General features: G+C 43.4%; 1 protein-coding gene across 3 annotated transcripts; it reads right to left on the bottom strand.

Annotated features, from left to right (window-relative positions):
• Positions 1–222: 222 nt before the first annotated feature.
• LOC148020179 (regulatory protein viviparous-1-like) lies at positions 223–19,776 on the bottom strand. 3 transcript variants are annotated; one of them, XM_087700478.1, is made up of 7 exons: positions 17,809–19,775; positions 17,621–17,713; positions 17,411–17,511; positions 1,569–1,615; positions 1,389–1,465; positions 854–947; positions 224–775 (listed from the first exon to the last, which is right to left on the bottom strand). In XM_087700478.1, exons 1-7 carry the CDS (start codon positions 19,684–19,686, stop codon positions 711–713), a joined length of 2,355 nt encoding a protein of 784 aa, XP_087556604.1. In that variant the 5' UTR covers positions 19,687–19,775; the 3' UTR covers positions 224–710. The 3 variants fall into 3 exon arrangements, with proteins under 3 accessions (XP_087556602.1, XP_087556603.1, XP_087556604.1); XM_087700476.1 differs by having other exon boundaries at positions 223–947; positions 17,809–19,776; XM_087700477.1 differs by having other exon boundaries at positions 223–947; positions 17,411–17,508.
• Between the last annotated feature and the right edge of the window lie 209 nt (positions 19,777–19,985).

Below are 19,985 nucleotides of genomic sequence, written 5' to 3'. Positions count from 1 at the left end.
GGTAATGATTCGCCCAAACCAGTAATCTACCATGTCATCTAGTATGATTAGTATGCCAAAAAATATACTCAAACATTCATCAGTTCCCCTTTGATAATTTAAAAACCTCAATCATTTGATATTCCAGGTATGCTTAATGCTATTAAAGTTTTTCCCAGAAACCAATAGCATTAATCAATCCAACTCTCATGGACACCGTGCTATGTCCACCTGGTCTGGAAATTTGTAAACCCACTTTCAAAGGAACTCTTTAAAAGTTAAGTAATCACATGTGTACAGAATAATACTTGTAATAATATTACAACATAGGCTTATTGGAAACAGAAGTGATGAAAAGTGACATCATCCAAGTTAGTTCTTATTAGGATGGTATGGACACCAGTTTACGCACAAGACTGATGAAGGGTGACAACATACAAGCTACAAGCTTAGTTATGTCTTCTTTACGATGGCAGTATGGACAGTGAGTTCACTCATCAGACTAGATACCAACTTGTCTATTGAGGGCAGATAGAAGTTTTGTACGTGCCATTAGTTTGAATCCAAACCTTTTGCTTACACTAACATGATGCCAAGGCCATGTTTTGGGTCAGATTCCTGTAATTTGGTTTCCAAACCCAAGAGGGGCATTTCTTTCCCCTTATGTCAAAAAGGACAGAATGTTGAAGGGCCTCCTTTGATAATTTCACATTGACTCCCGAAACGTCTGACTAGATGTTTTCTAAAGACTGCTCAATCAGCTCTGCCAGGAGTGCATCATCATCGCAAGTTGATTCTGAAGCAGCAGGAAAAATATTACAGCTTGGATTGCTACCAACCCCTGCCTTTGTTAAACCTGAGTAGCCAAATATACCTTTTCCAGGCTCACTTTTGGCTTGGTCAACAGTACCCAAATCCATGGAAGCAGCTGGCTTACCAAAACGTTCACTCTTAGCACCCTTAATTGCCTGCATACAGTACATACAATCATATAAGCACAGCACCATAGTCATAGTTGGTAACAGATGGGCAGAACAAGACTGTGTAGTACCATAAGCTGTTATGGCTAGCTCTAAAATATTTCCAAAAATAGCATCACATGCTGTTGTCATGCTAGCAAAATTTAGTAAGCCATTACACATTTATTGTTCTAGTTCAAGTTTTAATTTAGCTTGTATGTGGATCACAAAAAGTAAAATCCCATTGTTGTATCCATTCTTAACTTCATTCAAGACATAAGCGATTACATGGCTTGAAAGCACCAATCTGTATTCAAGTGTTACTGCTATCAAGCTATAAGCATACACTTGAAGTAAAATGTTGTGATCAATTGTTACTGACATTCTATATAATTCTGATCATGTGTACATAATAGTGTTACAGTGAAAGAAGACCAATAATATGCTTACGTATTTGTTTGTGGTGATGTTGCGGTAGAGCATCATAATATCCCCCTCTTTTAGATCATATGACTTGACGAAATCCCCTGTACCGAAAAGCATAAAGATCTGAGAGTTGCAGTTCAGAAAACTATCGATAATATTGACCAAGCTGATTCACATAGCATGATTGTGAAAATTTTATTTTACCAGTATTTTCCAGCAGATACATTCGACTCTTGTTGTTTGGCCAGAACCTGCAAATTCACACACATCTTATGCTCAGGAGTACACATTGAACATATCTGACGTAATCATGTAGGTTCAATAGGAGGGGTAAGAAAATACAAAATTCACATTACACTCTAATTTCTGAATTCAACCACCTTCATTAAAAACACCACCTTTGAAAGGATTAAAAGAAGACAATGGTATTTAGCTTCTACAGACAAACTAAGCAAATAAGTTTGTTGCACCAGAGACATGGTTGGCACGTCTCCCTCTTCCCTCATATAAAAGCAAAACAAAAACTTCATTCAGGTCCCCTTTCCCTCTCTTGGTAATTATATGTGCATCAGAAAGATCCACAAGTGAAAAAATTTTGGCCTTTTTAACTCCTCATGATGAGTCTCATTTTGAAGTTTCAACTCACTCTCCAACTAGCAGTCTATCAGGAGAGCTAATGCAAGACACGCTTGCAAGATATCATGTGTACCCTTACCCTTCATACAAGAAATTATGCTTCTGTTCATCATCTTGATGTTGATGGCTACCCATGTTGATTTTATGGTTTTGCATGGTTTCATGCATAGACCATGGAAGATGTGGACATACATCAATACACTTGATAGGGCTCACAAGTGGACCTAATGGCTGACAGTAGGTGTATGGTTTTAAAGCTAACATGGCTTCAATGCCCAGGCTTCATTAAAGTGTGGTTCTATAAGTCTTCACTACACAAAATGGGGGTCAGGGAGATGTATGCACATACATTTTAGAAGGCCCTTTGTGGATGCCTCAGATACTTGATTGGGACTACATACGACAAGGACACAAGTATCAACAATTTAGGAGATCATTGTGAGTGAGAAAGAGATGAGCTTAATGAATTGAGTTAACCTGATACTATCTATACCTTTAGTGCAAACTTCGCATAGCAGCATTCATAAATCATATCATATTGTATCATAAAATACAACTGGGAATAAAGTGGCCAGGCCCAAAATAGGCGCCCGAGGCAGCCAAAAGCGCCCAAAAAGTAATGCACTAATGTGCCCTCCATCTAAAGTGCCTAAAGCACATAAAATGACAGACAAATGCAATGTTAGAGCTCCTAATATCCTCATCTGACGTAGACTAAGGCTCATAGGTAGGAGATGACCACACAAGACACACGACTGCTAACATGGAGATGGGTGTGGTAAATAGTAATGCCAGCTGGTCTGTAATTCCATTGAATATTATCAATTGTTTGCTTTTGGAAAATTTTCAGCCATATGCATGTTAATGTCTAGGAAACCTGAAAAGGGATTTTGCAACGTCTAGGTGAAAAATAGATTCAATGCTGGCTTTTGACCTACATTTAGTGCATTTTTATATTTGTGATGTCTACCTGTGAATCATAGATGCTTTACTTAAGCAAAAGCCAACTATCATGAGGACATGTATATTTGAAACCTCACTTAATGTATATTTGGGACCTCACTTAACATGTGGATTAATTTTTTTATCACATGGTTAAGTAAACGTTGCATCTGTGAGGTGTAACTAGGATTAGAGTAAACTTACAAGCTTGAGACCCAAGCAAATCACGAGATGTCAAAGACTAAAGTTGCTATAAGTTATACTCTATAAGTACTTGGTATTTGGTGCAAGTTGTTGGCCTAGGTCATTCATTTAGTCATAAGTGTCAATTGGTGACACTAGAGAAGTGACATTTAATGGTACCTAATGTCAATCTGATGGTCAAAGATGGCACAGAGACACTCGGGAAGAGAAGTTGCCTAGCCAATCTAATTATTGACCAGTATGATTATTTTTCTTGAGACTGAAATAATTATTAGATTAATTTTCAATATTTAAAGACTGAAAATTAATATTTAATTATGGATAATGCTGAAAAATGGGATTAAAAGTCTACTATTTGGCAAAACTTGCCCATACAAGTGGGAAAAACGTTTTTAGGGACTGGTGGAGTCTATTCTAGCTATTGTGAAAGGAAAGGACGCTGTTGAAGAGCAAGGAGAGATTGCTGATGTGATTTGTAACCACCAGGGATTAGTCCTACAACATGCGAGAGTACTTTGCAGCCCTCTAGGAGCAAGTGACAACAGCCCAAGGTCCTTCTAGTGCAGATGATAGCATATAGAAGGGGGTAGCAATCTATCTGGTGGTCCTCAGCTATATGTGACAACTTCCATGGTTGTTTGATAGGACAGCAACAATAAATGATTGATTTTCTTTAGTTTTTCATGAAGAAAGTTTGAATTTTCTCTTTCCTCGGCATTCTCTCTCATCTTCCAACCTTTCTACAACCTTGCTTCGAAGATTACAATATTGAGATCACTAAATGCTAATAAATTTCAAATTTCTATGCTATAAGCCCTAACCTGTAGAGTAGAAATTAGGGTTTACCAACATCCTTGGAAAGCGTGCTGAAAATTGAAAACTCCAAGACTTGGATTCAATAGGACTGAAGCTGTTTTCAATCAAATTCAAGTGGAGAAACCTACAAATCAATGAATTTGGGCCATTTTCCATCTCCATCAAAGCGAATGAACACCAATTGACTACTCGAATCAAGGGGCAAATCAGATTGAAGACATGCTAGACATTTTGAACAACGTTGGAATACCAAAAGGGATTGGAAAAATCCCATTGTACATCAACTTCTTCTTCGATTAAGTCAAAGAAATACCGAAAGGGGTGCTAGTTTTGGGGCCAACAAGGTGTCCATTATCCAAGATTGTGAGTTAATTTACATTTCTCAGTTTTGTAATAAATATCGTTGCCGTACCTAAGTTGTAATCAAGGAATTACCACCCATCCACGGAAGAAAAAGGCTAGTTACACCAACTAAAGCTTCCTTCTGTGTACAAAAGACATTGATGGTAATGTTAACTATTATTCAGTTTTAATCCTGAAATAACACCCCGTTTACAATCTCTCTTTTTGGGCTTGACACTTAATATCCCTATAGATTAACTGTAGTAGTTACTCGCACCACTCAATATGAATATGGTGATTCTGTAGCAATTCAAACAACATGAAAGTTGCATTTTCTCGTTTTATTGTGGTTAAGGATAGGATGTATAATTTATAAATGCTAAAGAAATATTATTAATATAATCTTTACCTAATTATATTTACCTATCTTAACATTTACACAATTTATAAATGCTAAAAGAAATATTCTTAATATAATTTTTATTTTTTCTAACATTTATATAATTTATAAATGCTTTAAAAAGTATTCTAAATGTAAATTTCTATCTTTTCTTACATTTACACAATTTATAAATGCCAAGGAAATTATTATTGATGCAATTTTTTTGTTTATAAGTGACTAAAGATCATTTATTTAATGCAATGCAATGTCATGCAATTTATACTATCTTTTGAAATTTAAAACTCTAATTTAATAGCTCCTACTTATTCTACATTCTTTTCTATTGGATTCCCATTTTTGTTAAACTATAACTTCTTCATTGAATATTAAACCTCATTTATTTCCTAATCGTGTAGAAATGAAGGAAGATGAGCCCTAAAGTGGAAGCATGCAAGCGAAAGCAAAAGCTATGATGGAAGGAGTAAAAGCAAGAAAGAGAGAGAGAGACACAATGTGGAAACTCCAACAGTCACAATGTGTGATCGGCCTTCCCTTTATTCAAATGTCACTGAAAGAATAAATAATGAAGTAACAATGATGGGCAACCGCCACATGTAGTGTACAGCTATGGGTATGCGAGTACTATCAGTGTAACTAATAGACGGGCGGCTAGGCACAAGTGCATTTATCACTTAAAGGCGAATGCGTCCCTAGTAAGAAGAGAAGAAGAAAAAAGTGACCAAGTACAAATGTACATAAGTACAATAGGATGAAGAAAGATACCACCTCATCCAACGCCCATCAACTTCCTAAGGCAAAATGCTCTGCTGAGAGACTTTTAGTAAACAAATCTGCAAGATTTTCGTCAATTGAAATCTTGACAAGCTCAATGGACTTGTCCTCAATGACCTCTCGAATAAAGTGATAGCATACCTCAATGTGCTACATCTTTGTATGAAAAACTGGATTCTTGGCCAACTGAATAGTACTCATAGAATTCGAATGCACTGTAGGGACCACATCAGTAATACTGAGGTCTGCCTAGCCAGAGAGCCTCCTTGCAAGCCTCAGTGATTGCAACATCCTCTGCACTTTGAACTTCCAAGAAATAGTATCTCCGGCAGAGATGAAGATGTAGCCAAAGAAGGACTTCCTACTATTGCATGTCTTACATAATCAGAGTTAGTGTATCCCACAACTCTTGTATACTGGCCACCATAACATATGCAATAGCTATTGTGCCCTTCAAGCATCTCCTGATACCCTTGATGTCTGCCAGGTGTAGTTATATAGCGTGCCACAACTCCCACTGCAAATGCTATGTCAAGACGAGTAGCTATCATGGCATACATCAAACTTCCCACTGCGGATGCATAAGGGATCTTGGCCATCTTGACCTTCTACTTATCAGACTATGGACAATCAACGTGACTAACCTTCATGTAAGAAGGTAAAAAAACAACCAATAGGCTTAATGTCCTATAGATAAAACCGCTCAACTGCAATTGATTGAGCAGTCGGACAATCGGTCCGACTATAGGTTTAATGTCCTATAGATGAAACCGCTCAACTCAGTTCTGGAACAAGGCAACAGATGTAGGGATCTGGAATGTCAATGAAGTAAAGCCTGGGGAAGTGCCTTCATAAACAAAACTGCAAGATTGTCTTTAGTCTTACAGTACTCCACATCAATGGTCGCATTCGGCAGCTTCTCCTTGATGAAGTGATACTGGATCTCTATGTGCTTCGTCCGCGCATGAAATATGGGATTCCGTGCCAAGGCAATGCAATTCTCATTGTCGCACCACAAGATAGTAGGAAGAGTCTGAGGGAAGCCAAGCTCCTCCAACAACCGCCGAAGCCACACAACTTCACATGTGGTAGAAGACGCAACCTGATACTTTGCCTCAGTCGAAGATAGGGCTACCGTGGGCCATCTGACAGGCGAGTAGAAGCTTCAGCCACTAGTCGTCAGTGTTCGACAGGTGCAAGAGAGGTAGTTGACAGGCGATAGGTTGGAGTGACCAGCCTTAGCACAGCTTGCACTCGACCTGTGCAAACGTAACCAAGCTCGTGTGCAAACAGGCGCCAGACAAGACGGATGGGCTGCGACTGAGACACTTCTAGATATACTCATTCTATGACAAGTGGACGAGCCTCTTAGAGCAATTGTGCGTAATGTGTATCCCAACAATATGTGAGGCTTGTCCCATGTCCTTCATCTAAAAGCTCTTCTTGAACTGACCTTTTAAGGCATCCAACTCATTAGGAGCACTCTCAATAATCAACATATCACCCACATAGAGGATCAAAATCATAAGGCTGCCATCACGAGCCTTCTTCGTATATAAAGATGAATCCATGTCACTACGGGAATATCCATGTGAATGCATAAAGGCATCAAACTTATGATACCATTCTCTATGGTATCTACTTAAGGCCATAAAGACTCTTTCGCAATCTTCACACTAGGTGTTCCCTACTAAGGTCTGCAAAGCCCTTAGGTTGCTCCATGTAAATCTCATCATCCAAGTCTCCATAAAGAAAAGCCATCTTGACATCCATCTAATAAAGATCCAAGTCAAGCTAAACCAAAGCTAATACCAAGCATAGGGTAGTGATCTTCACAATAGGACAAGAAACTTCATTAAAGTCCACACCATATTCCTACTTGAAGTCCTTAGCAACCAATCTGGCCTTGTATGCCAGCTTGAGGTATCCAGGGGTACTTTTCAACTTGTATACCCATTTGCATGGCAAAGCACACTTGCTACTAGGAAAAGGAACCAAATCCCATGCATGATTTTTTTGTAGTGAGTCATACTTTGACTACATGACCCTCTCGCAGAAGTGACTATCACCTCTGCGTATAGTTTCATCATAAGCGGCTCGCTAACATCTGCTACCATAACATAATCCATAGAGGGCTCAAACTGTGCAGGCTGTCGTAGACTGTGGGGCCTATACATCTTGTGGAGCATTAGGAACCTGGACCACTAGAGCATCAGCCACTGCTGTAAGCTAACTACCTAGCTGTACAATAGCAGGAGGCTCCTCCTGAAATATCACCATGCGTACTTCAACAACATGCTCAAGCAGCTTATGCATTTTCTCCTCATGAAAACCATCATCGCTGCACGTAATCTTCGGAGCCTACACATCCCATAGGTGATAGCCCGTCTCAACTACATCTTCACAACCAAGAAAGATGCATTTCCTAGAATTAGGATCCAACTTATTGCGTTTGTTCTTGGGTCAACCAAGGCAAGCTAATCCTGAAATGTAGCCAAGACTTCTGATTTCTACTTAATAGGATATGCCCATACCTTATACGTATAGTCATCAATGAAGATAATGAAATACTTTGCGCAAATTAATGACTTGCAAGACATGGGACCACATACATCCGAATGAATTGAGAGCAAATGGCTCACCCATGCATGTTATACCAAATTTTTTCATACGTTATACCAAATTGTTTCATGTGTATAACGTGTCTGCCTGCCATATAAACAATGATCACAAGACTCAACACTTATAGTCAAGGGACGAAAGATACTGCAAACGGGTAAGCATTTTCATTCCTTTCAAAGACATGTGCCCAAGGCGACGATGCCAAAGAGATACATGTGGAACTACATCCACTACCAAAATATGGTCAACTGACCCAGATACAAGCAAGGGATAGAGGGTATTAGACTTAGCACCACATGTAATGACAAAATTCATACGGGTAATCTTCCATAAGGAATCACCAAAAGAAATTACATAACCTGCATCATCCAAAATGCCAGCAGAGATAAGGCTCTTCATGAGAGCCAGTACATGATATATATCATGAAGAGTAAACATGCAACTAGAATCAAACTGCAACTAGACATCACCAATACAACCTATCTCCAGTACTAAGTCTTTACCCAAAGAGACAGATCCAATCAAAATGTGATAGGAGTGAAACCACTCTCTATGAGAATCCACATGAAAGGAAGACCTTGAATCTATCAACCAACACTGAGTATACCCTAACAAAGCATCAACTAGCTGTGAAGTATTAAGAGAAAAGGCTGCAAGTATGAAATCATCACCGGAATCAGTTTGTACAACATTAATCTCTTCAATCTTAATGTCCGACTTGCTAGGGACAATGTTGTAATTATCATTTTTATCTTGTACTTTACCCTTGTCCTTTTCCTTACCCTTGTCTTCACGCATTTTATGGCACTGCAACCAAATATATTTTGCTTTCTCATAGTAATGATAAGTCAATGAGGACTAACGGCCATGGGACTTACTGCGAGACTATCCACGTGACTGAGAGTGAGACTATTGAGAGTCTCTTCCATGGCGGCATTACCACTCCTACCATTATTGCCTCCAACTTATCAAAGTATGAGATGTGAAAAGCATCGACATTCTTTCTATTAACCTCTTTAGTCAAGAGTACACCCTCTACTGTGAGAGTGCGCAACGGAAGAGGAAATACGAACACGGAGGGAGGGAGAGAGAGAAAGCAGAAAATAAGGAAGAGAAATCTGCACTGACTGAAATGAATGCTGAATACACTGAAATGGACTGATCAGTCCCTGCACGCAACCCACAGCGTTAGTGAGGGCACCAGATCAGGCTGATGATGATGGCAGCACCACCACGGGGGAGAAGGAGTGTCGGAATCTGCAAGAAGACAAGTGACCAAGTGGGGAGGGGGGCTGCCAATAAATAGGCAACGGACAAACCCTAACCCTAACCCTAAAATGGGCGCAAACCCTAAAATGGGCGCAAACCCTAAAAATGCCCTAAAATGGGCGCCCCACAACAGTGACCAAAAAGTGGCCGGGCAGCCAGTGGCTGCCCACTAAAAGAGGCCAAAAAGAAATACACAACCTAAGACAGCCAGTCAAGAGTGACTAGCCTCCCCCATCATAACACATGATAGACATGTCAGAGCTCCTAATGTCCTCATCTGACTCAGACTGAGGCTCACAGGCAGGAGATGACAAGGCATGACAAACATGACTGCTAACACCCCCTCTCAGATCCTGGATGTGGCTAAAGGCCAAGGGAGAAACGGATCCTGGGGTGGCAAGAGGAATGCCAAGGTCGATGAAGTCCGTCGATGTAGACTGCCGCGCTGAAGGAGCTCCTCACGATCCTGGAAATCCCCCTCTAAAACACTAGGGGCCAGGGAATCCACAGCCGCATCACCGAGATCGTCCCCCTCTGAAAGGGATGGGGGGTACGAGGGAACCACCGGAGGAGAAGGTGGGGGATGGGAAGGAACCTGTGGAATAGAAGGTGCACAAGCGGGAACGGGTGTAGCAATAGACTGCCTCGGAGGACCGTGTATCAAAGAAGGGGAATGGAGCCTGTAAAGCCCGCTCTCCTGCCAACCTGTAGATAAGACAGCTCCTGTAAGAGAATCCTCAATAACAACGGCATGCTCGGTGAAGATCACTCGTGTGCCAAGCCTCGTAAGACCATAAACTGAGAGGAGGGGAAGAGGCCCAAGTCCGGAACATGTAGGGCCTGTGAAAGGAAGCTCGTAGGTCGGTCTGTAAACAAAGGCAATGTGCCAACACCACTAATAGGCACCGATAAAATGTCACCAACAGTGACTGAACCCTCTGATGGACGGAGATCCTGTAACAAATCACCTCGGGGAGTCATATGACTCGAAGCACCACTGTCCACTAACCAAGGCTGCGTAGAAGACACTGCAGCCACGGAAGAAGAAGGATCCCATGGGTAACAGCTGGTGTAGAGGTAGAAGAAGGCTCCGATGTAGATCCACCCGTCGCTCCCGGACGAAGGTGAGGGTACTTCTTCCAGCATTTCTCCTCGGGATGTGTCCCTTTCCCACAGTGTGGGCACTTCAGACTCTCTGAATCTGAGTCAGAACCTGAAGAAATGTCCTTCTTAGCCTTTGACTTCTTCTTCTTCGTCTGTCCTCCCGAACCTGTAACAAAGGCTCTAGTGGAGTCAGATCCACTAGCACTGACCTCTCTGAGTCGCTCGTCATGCTCCAAGACAAGCGGGGATAGCTCCTCCCATAGAAGCTTCTCACGGGTCCTCGATGTAAGAAGGCTGGTGTAGAAGACATCAAACCGAGGCGATGGCAGCTGAGTCAAAAGAATCATAGCCATGTCTTCAGAAGATATCGTCCGACCGAGGGATGCAAGCTCATCCCTCATATCCTGTAATCTGTTGATGTGGTCCTTCATGGAAGGACTATCATCAATAGCGAGCATCCGCAACTTCTTTTCGAGAGATATCCGGTGGGCAAACGTCTTCTGTTGATAGAGAGACGCGAGCTTTCTCCACACGTCTGCTGCAGTCTTCAACCTATGAACATGAACAAGGACAGAATCCTGCAAACTCAGAAAGAGGAAAGATCTCGCTCTAGAATTAAGCCGATCGCATAAGGCTGCACGATCCATAGATGTCCCATCTGCGGGATCCACCTTAGGCCGGGGAATAGGAACAGAAACAAGCTCCCAAAGATCAAAGGAGTCCAAGATACACTCCACCTTGCAAGACCATAGAGAAAAGTTGGAGCCATCCAACCGGTCCTCTTTGGGCAGCTGAGGAAGTACGGGCTGCATCTTCGGCCCTCTGAAAGGGGCTCGCCGAGATACATGAATAGAAGGGGGACGAGAACGAGGAATAGACTCCGTATGACGATCCTCGCGATAGAAATCACGCCTCCGTTCAGATGAATGTCGAGACAAAAGCTCATCATCTGAGTCATCAAAACCTGTAAACTGATGATAAGACATCTTCCAACCTGCAAAATACCAAACACCAAAGAAAACTGTGCCGATGCCGAAGAATGACCACCAGAAGGGTCACCAACCACCAGAAGAACCACCAAACTCCAGGAAATCAGGTCGCCTATCACCAGGAGGTGAAAACGCAGCTATGTAGGGCACAAAATCCGGAGGGAGAGTTGCCAGGCACCAAAACGCAGCCAAGAAGAGAAGCGCCAGCTGGAGATGAGCCGCCAGGAGGGAATACGACCACCTTGGATGCAAAACGCAGCCTGTAGGGGAGTCGCCCAGCTGAAGACGCAAGGAGACAGGGCTGGTTCATGACGTGGCAGCCTCTGGAAGGGGCTGATGCAACAAACGCAAATATTCAGACCACCTATGCAGCAAACGCAAATATTCAGACCACCTGGAGGGGCCGCCTGGCTGTTGGAGAGAAGGGGGGCAGCAACAGATGATAGGTGTGGTCTCTCTCCAGTCGATGAAGACCTCCGTGCTCTCAGTTTGGCGATGATACCATGTGAGAGTGCGCAACGGAAGAGGAAATACGAACACGGAGGGAGAGAGAGAGAGAAAGCAGAAAATATGGAAGAGAAATCTGCACTGACTGAAATGAATGCTGAATACACTGAAATGGACTGATCAGTCCCTGCACGCAGCCCACAGCGTCAGTGAGGGCACCAGATCAGGCTGATGATGATGGCAGCACCACCACGGGGGAGGAGTGTCGGAATCTGCAAGAAGACAAGTGACCAAGTGGGGAGGGGGGCTGCCAATAAATAGGCAACGGACAAACCCTAACCCTAACCCTAAAATGGGCACAAACCCTAAAATGGGCGCAAACCCTAAAAATGCCCTAAAATGGGCGCCCCACAACAGTGACCAAAAAGTGGCCGGGCAGCCAGTGGCTGCCCACTAAAAGAGGCCAAAAATAAATACACAACCTAAGACAGCCAGTCAAGAGTGACTAGCCTCCCCCATCATAACACATCACAGACATGTCAGAGCTCCTAATGTCCTCGTCTGACTCAGACTGAGGCTCACAGGCAGGAGATGACAAGGCATGACAAACATGACTGCTAACATCTACATCCTGCGGCTGTACCCCATCAATAGGCATGTTGGCATACATAGCAATACGAACTGTGTCCCATGATTCAGACAGTGTAACTAAGAGGAACAAGAAAAGAAGAGTATCCTTGAATTCAATCCCCTACGAAGACAAATGACTGATAATGGAATGAAACTCATTTAAGTGAGCTAACATAGAAGTGCCCTCCTTCATATTAAGATCCATGAGTTGCTTCAATCAATACATTTGAGAAGCGGGGATCTACTGGTCATCGACATTGCGAATCTTTTCCCATAAGTCCCATGCAAACTGTCCATCAAAGACAACATTATAGAACACCTGCTTAGAGAGGTACAATATAATGATGGACTTACATAGTTCATCTAATTCAACCCAATCCAGTGTATCAATAAGTTTGGCTATAGTTGGTGCCATCCAACTTGTCAATATTAAAGATAGCACTATCACTCGAGCCACCAGCCATTATGAAGGCAAACAAGTGTACAAACTGTCAAAGCAAGCTGCTGTAATTATTGCAAACAGCCCTAAAACCATTGCTAAATCAAGCCCAAAGCAAGAGCAACTGCTGAACCAAGATGTTGTCCACAAGGTATGACCAAAATAAAAACAGAAGTAATTGCCCTCATTAAATGATGCACAACCTATAATTACAGCTTGCTGTAAATAAAGTACAACAGTAAGAAAACCACGCCAAAACTAAGCTATTACTTATACATAACAAACTAGAATTGTTATACATGACAAACTAGAATTGTCAGGTGATAGCCTGCATCAAGTAGGGTATATAAGAAACTCTAGCAACCAACATACATTAGACAAGCACCCAAAGCTGTAAACTGCAATCTATCAGTATGAGAGTACATCAACAAGCATAACCAACCATGCGTGTAGCAGGTCCTACAGTAACTGAGGGGGGCTGCCAAAAGCACGATTGACAAAGCATGGTAGCAGAAGCTCAATAAGAAGCCAAGATAGGTGTATGCATAATTGACAAGGCCTAACAGAGGTTGATGCAAGTCCAAGACAGGCGTCGAATCGGATCAACCCTCAAAGCATAAACCGCAGACCAATAGCATGTAAAGAGAGTATGTACATGTGAATATCCCACTGTGTCAAAAGTCAAGCTCAACTGCATAACCAATAAGCTCTATGTAACATCAAAGTCAATGAAGCAGCTCCCACTGCAACAAAATCAAATGCGGAACGAGCAAGCAAAGCTCAAATACATCATGTACATAGCATCCAACATCCAAGATCCAATGACATACTTCCAGAGTATCCAAGTCAAGATGGTAGCAAAGCATCCATTGTAGCATCCAAGTCAATGACTAACATACCAATGTCACTGTCCAAAGCTCTAGAATAACTCAAAGCAAGTCAAGATGAAGCCCAAATTTCGGTCATACATAGCCAAGACATATTGCATCCATATTAGACATCTAACATCCAAGCAGATAGCCAGAGTATCATCCAAGGATAACAGGCATAAACTATCTCAAGTGGATGCATGCTGTAGCAAATGAAAGACGATGTCAATCAAAATGAGCTTCAATCACGGCTCAAATGCATTCCGGAACCGTGACAAAGCATGTCACCTGATCCATAAGCATCGGAATAGTCGGTAAGCACCTAGGAGCAATCAATAGGTATATGCTTTCACTAATAAAATAAGCTTCAGCCCTGTTATACACAGCAACAAATCTCTATCCAAACTGACCAAAGGAAGTGCTCTAATCAGCCCAAAATGATCTCCAATGCATTGAAATTACATCCACAAGTGATCCGATACCAATGGACATCAACAGAAGCATTACATAAGCATGTAGAGGTGCTATAGAACTCTAAGACAGGCTGTCCCAAGACTGTGAACAGCAATGACAATGAATGTAGAGCTCAAAATCGATGCCCAATGCCGAATGCAAGTGCCGGGATTTGTTGCCAATAATTACCAAGGGTCCCAAGAATTCCAAGAACCATTTAGAGGCTGGAGTAGTAGTCAAACTGATCTGGGAAGATCAGGCCAGAAAAAGGCGCAGATCATGCAGCCTGTCCTGGGGATACTACAGGGTGTGCTGAGGCAAACGGGGGGCAAGGCAAGCTCCAAGGGTTGCCAAGGAAGGCCTGAAAGAGATCCAATGCAGCCGGAAGTAGATTGGAAGACATGGAGTATCAAAAGCATACCTTCAAATGAGAAGCCATGGCTGCCAAAATGAAGAAACCTTCAAATGCAAGCTGAGGCAATGCCAGACCAAGCTCGAGCTCGAGGGAAGATGGCTCTAATACCAGTTGAAGGGAGGTAAGCCCTAAGATGGAAACATGCGAGTAGAAGCAAGAGCTATGGTGAAAGGAGCAAAAGTAAGAAAGAGAGAGACACACAATGTGGGAACTCCAATAGTCACAATATGTGACCAGCCTTCCTCTTATTCAAATGTCACTGAAAGAATAAAGACTAAAGTGATAGTAATCGGCGTCTGCCACCTGCAGTGTACAGGTGTGCGGGTATGCGAGTATTGTCAATGTCACTAATACATAGGCGGCTAGGCACAAGCACCTTTACCCCCAACGAGAGAAGCCTGGCAACTTTATGTAGTGTTAAGAGGCACAATTCAAGGCTAATAATGTAGTAGTGTATTTGCTAAACAGGGGTAGACTAAGAGACACATGACAGCCATCAAATTTTCAGCTTTAAAAAGTGTACTGATTTGGCCTAGATAAAGGAGCTCATTGTCAGCCTGAATTCAAGCCATACCTTACCTCAATTGGAGAAAAACTTAGGAGTCATCGACGTACAAGTGACAAGAGGAAGAAGGTTCCCAAGGGCCACCACAAGGGTGGAAGGGGTTTTTTGGTTTGGAAGAGGGAAGGGGAAGAAGAGAAGTGCCGAAATGCAATGCGAAGACTGCAGGCCTCTGGCTGTTACAAGACCTCTGCCGGCTGAAAAGAACATACAAAGATGAGGCAAAACACACTAAGGCAGGTGGCAAACCAAAATGTCCATGTTAAACAGTGTCCGGGACATTTATCTGTCACATCCATCCCATAAGAAACAGCCATTGCAGTCCTAGAAAGGGGGACACCTGTCACTTTGAGTGACATCCCTTGTAACTGAAATACGTCCCAGATCCATCGCAGATCCGTCACAAGGATGATCCTGGCATGTCTCGAGGGCCATCCTGTACGTAACTTGTTAACTCTGATTATGGACAAAACCGTGGGTATAATGCAAGTAAGCGTAGCACAGAAGCAAACACTCCCAGCAACCAGATCATATTTTTCTTTCAATATCTCATGGTCTGATCTAAGTCATTTAAAACAGTGGGGTAGAAAGAGGACAAACACACAGAGACAAAAAAACTGCAGCAGCCAATATTTATTTTGCCTTGAACAAGCTAAAGGCTGACCTACATAGGTTTTAAGTGCTTATTGTTAGTTTTGATTTCAGCTGTACTAGGCCCTACCTTGCCACAGTTGGAACAGCAGTCCATGTACGAAAAAGTAGTGTAGGGTCTCTTAGACATCCCACGTTGTTGTGGTCAAGAATCAAACATGTAACATGCATTAATTGATGAAGTTGTACATCATACATGTCTGAGCAAGGGAACAGAGACGGAACTTTAGCTATGAAGGATTCCCTTTGAATTCCTTTGTTCAAGTAGCACACACATGATAAAGTTTAGATCGCAACTTGAATGTTGAGAGGACCTACATACCCCCTACACAAGCATTGAGCCCATTGGGGAGACAATCTTGAGCATTGACATCATTTGCACCAAGCTCATGGGCCATGGCCACTTTGCTAATGGCTGTTAAGTTTTCTGTACCATTTTCACTGGAGTTTATTTGAGCATTGTCAAGCTGGTGGTCCTCAGTGTTACTGTACTATGGCATGTGGCTACTTGGAGACTGCATCTCAAACATGGCTCTGCAGAATTTTGCATGCATACATATATACAAGTGTGCGCATGCACGCACACGTGTGTGTGGGGGTGTGTGCACGGACACACACATGCACCTGTGGTGTGCGCACACATGCACAACTGCTAGGAAAGGAGATCTACAAGATCCTATGTGTTGTGGAGAGAATTCTTAAGTGGTCTCTTGATGTACCCAAACCAAAGTAGGGCCTGATCTGCAAAGATGAGCTGGTTATATTAGTCCACAATGCTAAATATCTCATGCTTGAGAAGAAAAGAGCCTAGTCATGAGATAAATGTCTAAGACATAGAATCACTCACGTGCACCGATCCATTTGTTTAGGCATAGTAATTAACTCATACATACAAATGGATGGCATTATAATGATACCTTCCATTTAACTCTTGGATTTTGCCAAGCATTCTTAGAAAACAGAAAAGTTTTGCCTTGCCAGAAAGGACACCCTAGAAGTAACTGCACATCTAGTTCTGTACAAAATGTAGTGGAGCCTTGTAGCATAATGATGGTACAATATGTGGATTGCATTCCAACATCACACTTACTATTTGTAGTCAGTTGACTAGATGAGAGTGCACCTTGTTTTCTATTAGTGAGTACATACACCACGGTCCACTATTTGTAGTCAGTTGACTAGATGAGTGCGCGCCTTGTTTTCTATTAGTGAATACATACACCACGGTCCACTATCTAGGGGAGTTCTGTGTGAGTTTACATATGCATATTTTAGAGTGCATTGGCCGAAGGTTTGTATAACAACCCTAAGAGACAATACATATGAGTTCTCCACAGACCATTGCTCTATACTTTTAGATCACTGGAGGTGGCCACCTTCACCCAAAAGAGGGAGAGATTGCATATTTATTTTCAGCGAGCATTTACAAAAAGCAAAACACGCACCAAACAAAAAACAGTATGAGAGGAGGAGGCAGCTTGCCTATATCTCATGTTCCACACTTTGGAGGAGTTTAGGTCCTCGACCACAAGGTTGACCCCATCCCTTAATTCTAAGGGAGGCAGGCTGGTTTCAGCAGCCTTCTGTACACACATGCAAAAGAAACAAGAGAGGTCATACAAAGGCTGTACAATCAAGCCAATTGCAAATATTTATCACTGGCATTTGCCAAACCAGATAAAAATATATTACCTTTGGCAAAACAATGCGTCCTAGATTTCCAACATCACTTTGCTTGAGCTCCTTCTGAAAGAGCAATTTAAGATTTCTTTCTGTTTTTCTTCCCTGATGCAGAATACTCACTTGGTTGGAAAACATCATCAAACAATAAAGGATTGGGCTCATCACATCACATTCAGGAAAAAGTGACAAATACACACCTGCTGCTGCGTGAATTCCAGTGAGGGCTTAGCAAGTCGCTGACCATTATCGTTAATCAAGCTAGATGAGTAGGAGCTAGACCAGCTGTTTGTCTGGGCTGTGGCGACCGCAATTGAACCAGATGGCATCCAAGCTGCTCTTGTGGTATGATTGCTATTGTTACTGCTATTGTGATGGTGCTGATGGTGCTGATGCCTTCGCACACTCCATCTTTGCCTTTCCATCCTGCTCTTACGAGCTGCCCGGGTTGTTGCGGCAGGTGTGCTTGTATGCATCAAACTGCTACTAAACTTAGTAGTAGTGAAGGAAGGGGACTGACTATGTGCAATCCCTTGACTTGCGGTGTAGCCTCCTCCTAAACTGCAGTTAGTAGGTGTTAAATTAGCTCTCTCTTGCAAGCCTGCCTGCAACTGTTGGGTTACATTTCCCTGATGCTGCTGCCAAGTGCCATGCTCAGCAGAGAAACCCCTCATATTAACAGAGAACAGGTCGCCCCCTCGTGGTGAGCTGTTATTCGAAGAAGTTGTTGCTCCACTGCACTCCCTTGGTGACCATGGCTGATTAAACAATGAAAAGCCCCCCCAACTTGACGAGAGATTGGTATTAGGGTATGAATGATTTTTTACCACACCACCAGTTCTATCGATCAGAACTGCCTGAGCGCCTGAACCAGCACGAATGCAGAGAGGGTCCATAGTTGGACCTTCCCTTACCGCGCATCCTGTAGTAGCAACTTTGCTAGTACCTGAGGCCATAGATGGATGGAAGGCTATCCCATCTGAAGATGTGTTAAGGACACTGTCAATGTGCATATTGCCAGAAAGTTTCATCCTTCTCATGTGGCAGTTCTGAACCCACAAAAGAACAAATTTGAGGAACTGCAGCAACCCTTTCTTTCCACCACCTAAGCGGCGGGTGGCATTCTCTATGGTTGACATCTTCAGTTTAACTTTTCTCAGGTCGGCCAGGGAAATGGACTGTGAGTTACTTTTCAACCATTGTGCAAATAGTTGTGCCACATTCTCTTGTGACTCCTGTTCACCGCTAATATTGGCAGCCTGCAGAAGCTCTTCAGAGGGGGCTGTTACTGGCGGTCCTACGTCACAGCCTGACTCTTCAGCCCACCCAGACATTGGAGGAAAGTCTTGTCCTGGGAAGAAATCATCCACGAAAGGGAAGGCTGCCGAGTCAGCTAGGTCCGCCTGCAGGAGCTCATCCAACTGAGAGATAAACATATCTCCAGAGCCGCAGGGGCCTTCCCTGGTGCAAGAGGTAGTGTCTGGCAGATGGCCAAGGCCCAGGGTTTCGATGGAGGGTCTAGCATCAAGGCCAAGGTCATCTACCTGCATGTGGTGGACGTGATCGAGGTTCATCCAGTCGCCAGCTTCGTCCATTATGGGCGAGGACGATGGTGATGAGGGCATGCCATAATCCTCCATCATGGGCGAGGACGATGGCGAAGATGGGATGCAATAATCCTCCAGATGTGCAATGGGCGATGGTGGTGTGTCGCAGGTGGTACTGCTGGTGGAGGAGGTGTAGCCGGCAGCAGCAGCAATGTTTGCTACCGTACATTCTGGAGCTTCGGTTTTAACGACGGCGGGGGCGAGTGTGGCATTTGTATCTGCCGATACAGTCGACGAAGGCGACGATGGTGTCGCCTCTGCGAGCGGGGACAGGTCACAGTTGAGGCCACCTGCAGTAGCAGGATCCGACGAAGGGATGCAGACATGAGGGCCGATCGAGAGATCGTTATCGACACTGCGGGTGGCACATGCAGGCGGGCTAGAGGAGCAGCCAACACTACCGGGGCCAGGAGGCACAGGAGATGCTGCCGAGGATGGACGGAGTACGGCAAGAGTGTCAACATCAACCATGTTCTCAATTTCTCTCTCTCTCTCTCTCTCTCCCTCTCTCTCCCTCTCTCTCTCAGAGCAAGAGTCCAAGCAAACAGCAGTCCACAGTCTCCCCCCCGTTCCGCCCTTGTCTCGTCTTTCCCTTCCAGCTCATTGTGAAGTCTCCGCGGACCGCCACCTGTCCGTCTCATCTTTCCTCCGGCCCCACTCAACGTGTCACGCTCGCAATCTTTCCCTTTCCATCCTCGGTGCATCCACATGTCACGCTCCAATCTTTCCTCTTCCGGCCAGGGGCTTTTTACACATGTATGCATCTGTAA

The sequence above is a fragment of the Lygodium microphyllum genome, chromosome 19, assembly GCF_053477565.2.
Source record: "Lygodium microphyllum isolate KBCC chromosome 19, Lygodium_microphyllum_v1.1.10, whole genome shotgun sequence".
Taxonomy (NCBI): Eukaryota; Viridiplantae; Streptophyta; class Polypodiopsida; order Schizaeales; family Lygodiaceae; genus Lygodium; species Lygodium microphyllum.
The sequence above is the reverse complement of the archived record's forward strand: the minus strand, read 5'-3'. Positions and strand labels throughout refer to the sequence as shown.

Coding starts and splice junctions, on each gene's coding strand:
- LOC148020179 (XM_087700476.1), bottom strand. CDS start 19,686: ATGGTTGATGTTGACACTCTTGCCGTACTCCGTCCATCCTCGGCAGCA. Junction 17,714..17,808: donor TGGAATTCACGCAGCAGCAG/GTGTGTATTTGT, acceptor ATTCTGCATCAG/GGAAGAAAAACAGAAAGAAA. Junction 1,466..1,568: donor GTATCTGCTGGAAAATACTG/GTAAAATAAAAT, acceptor TTTTCGGTACAG/GGGATTTCGTCAAGTCATAT.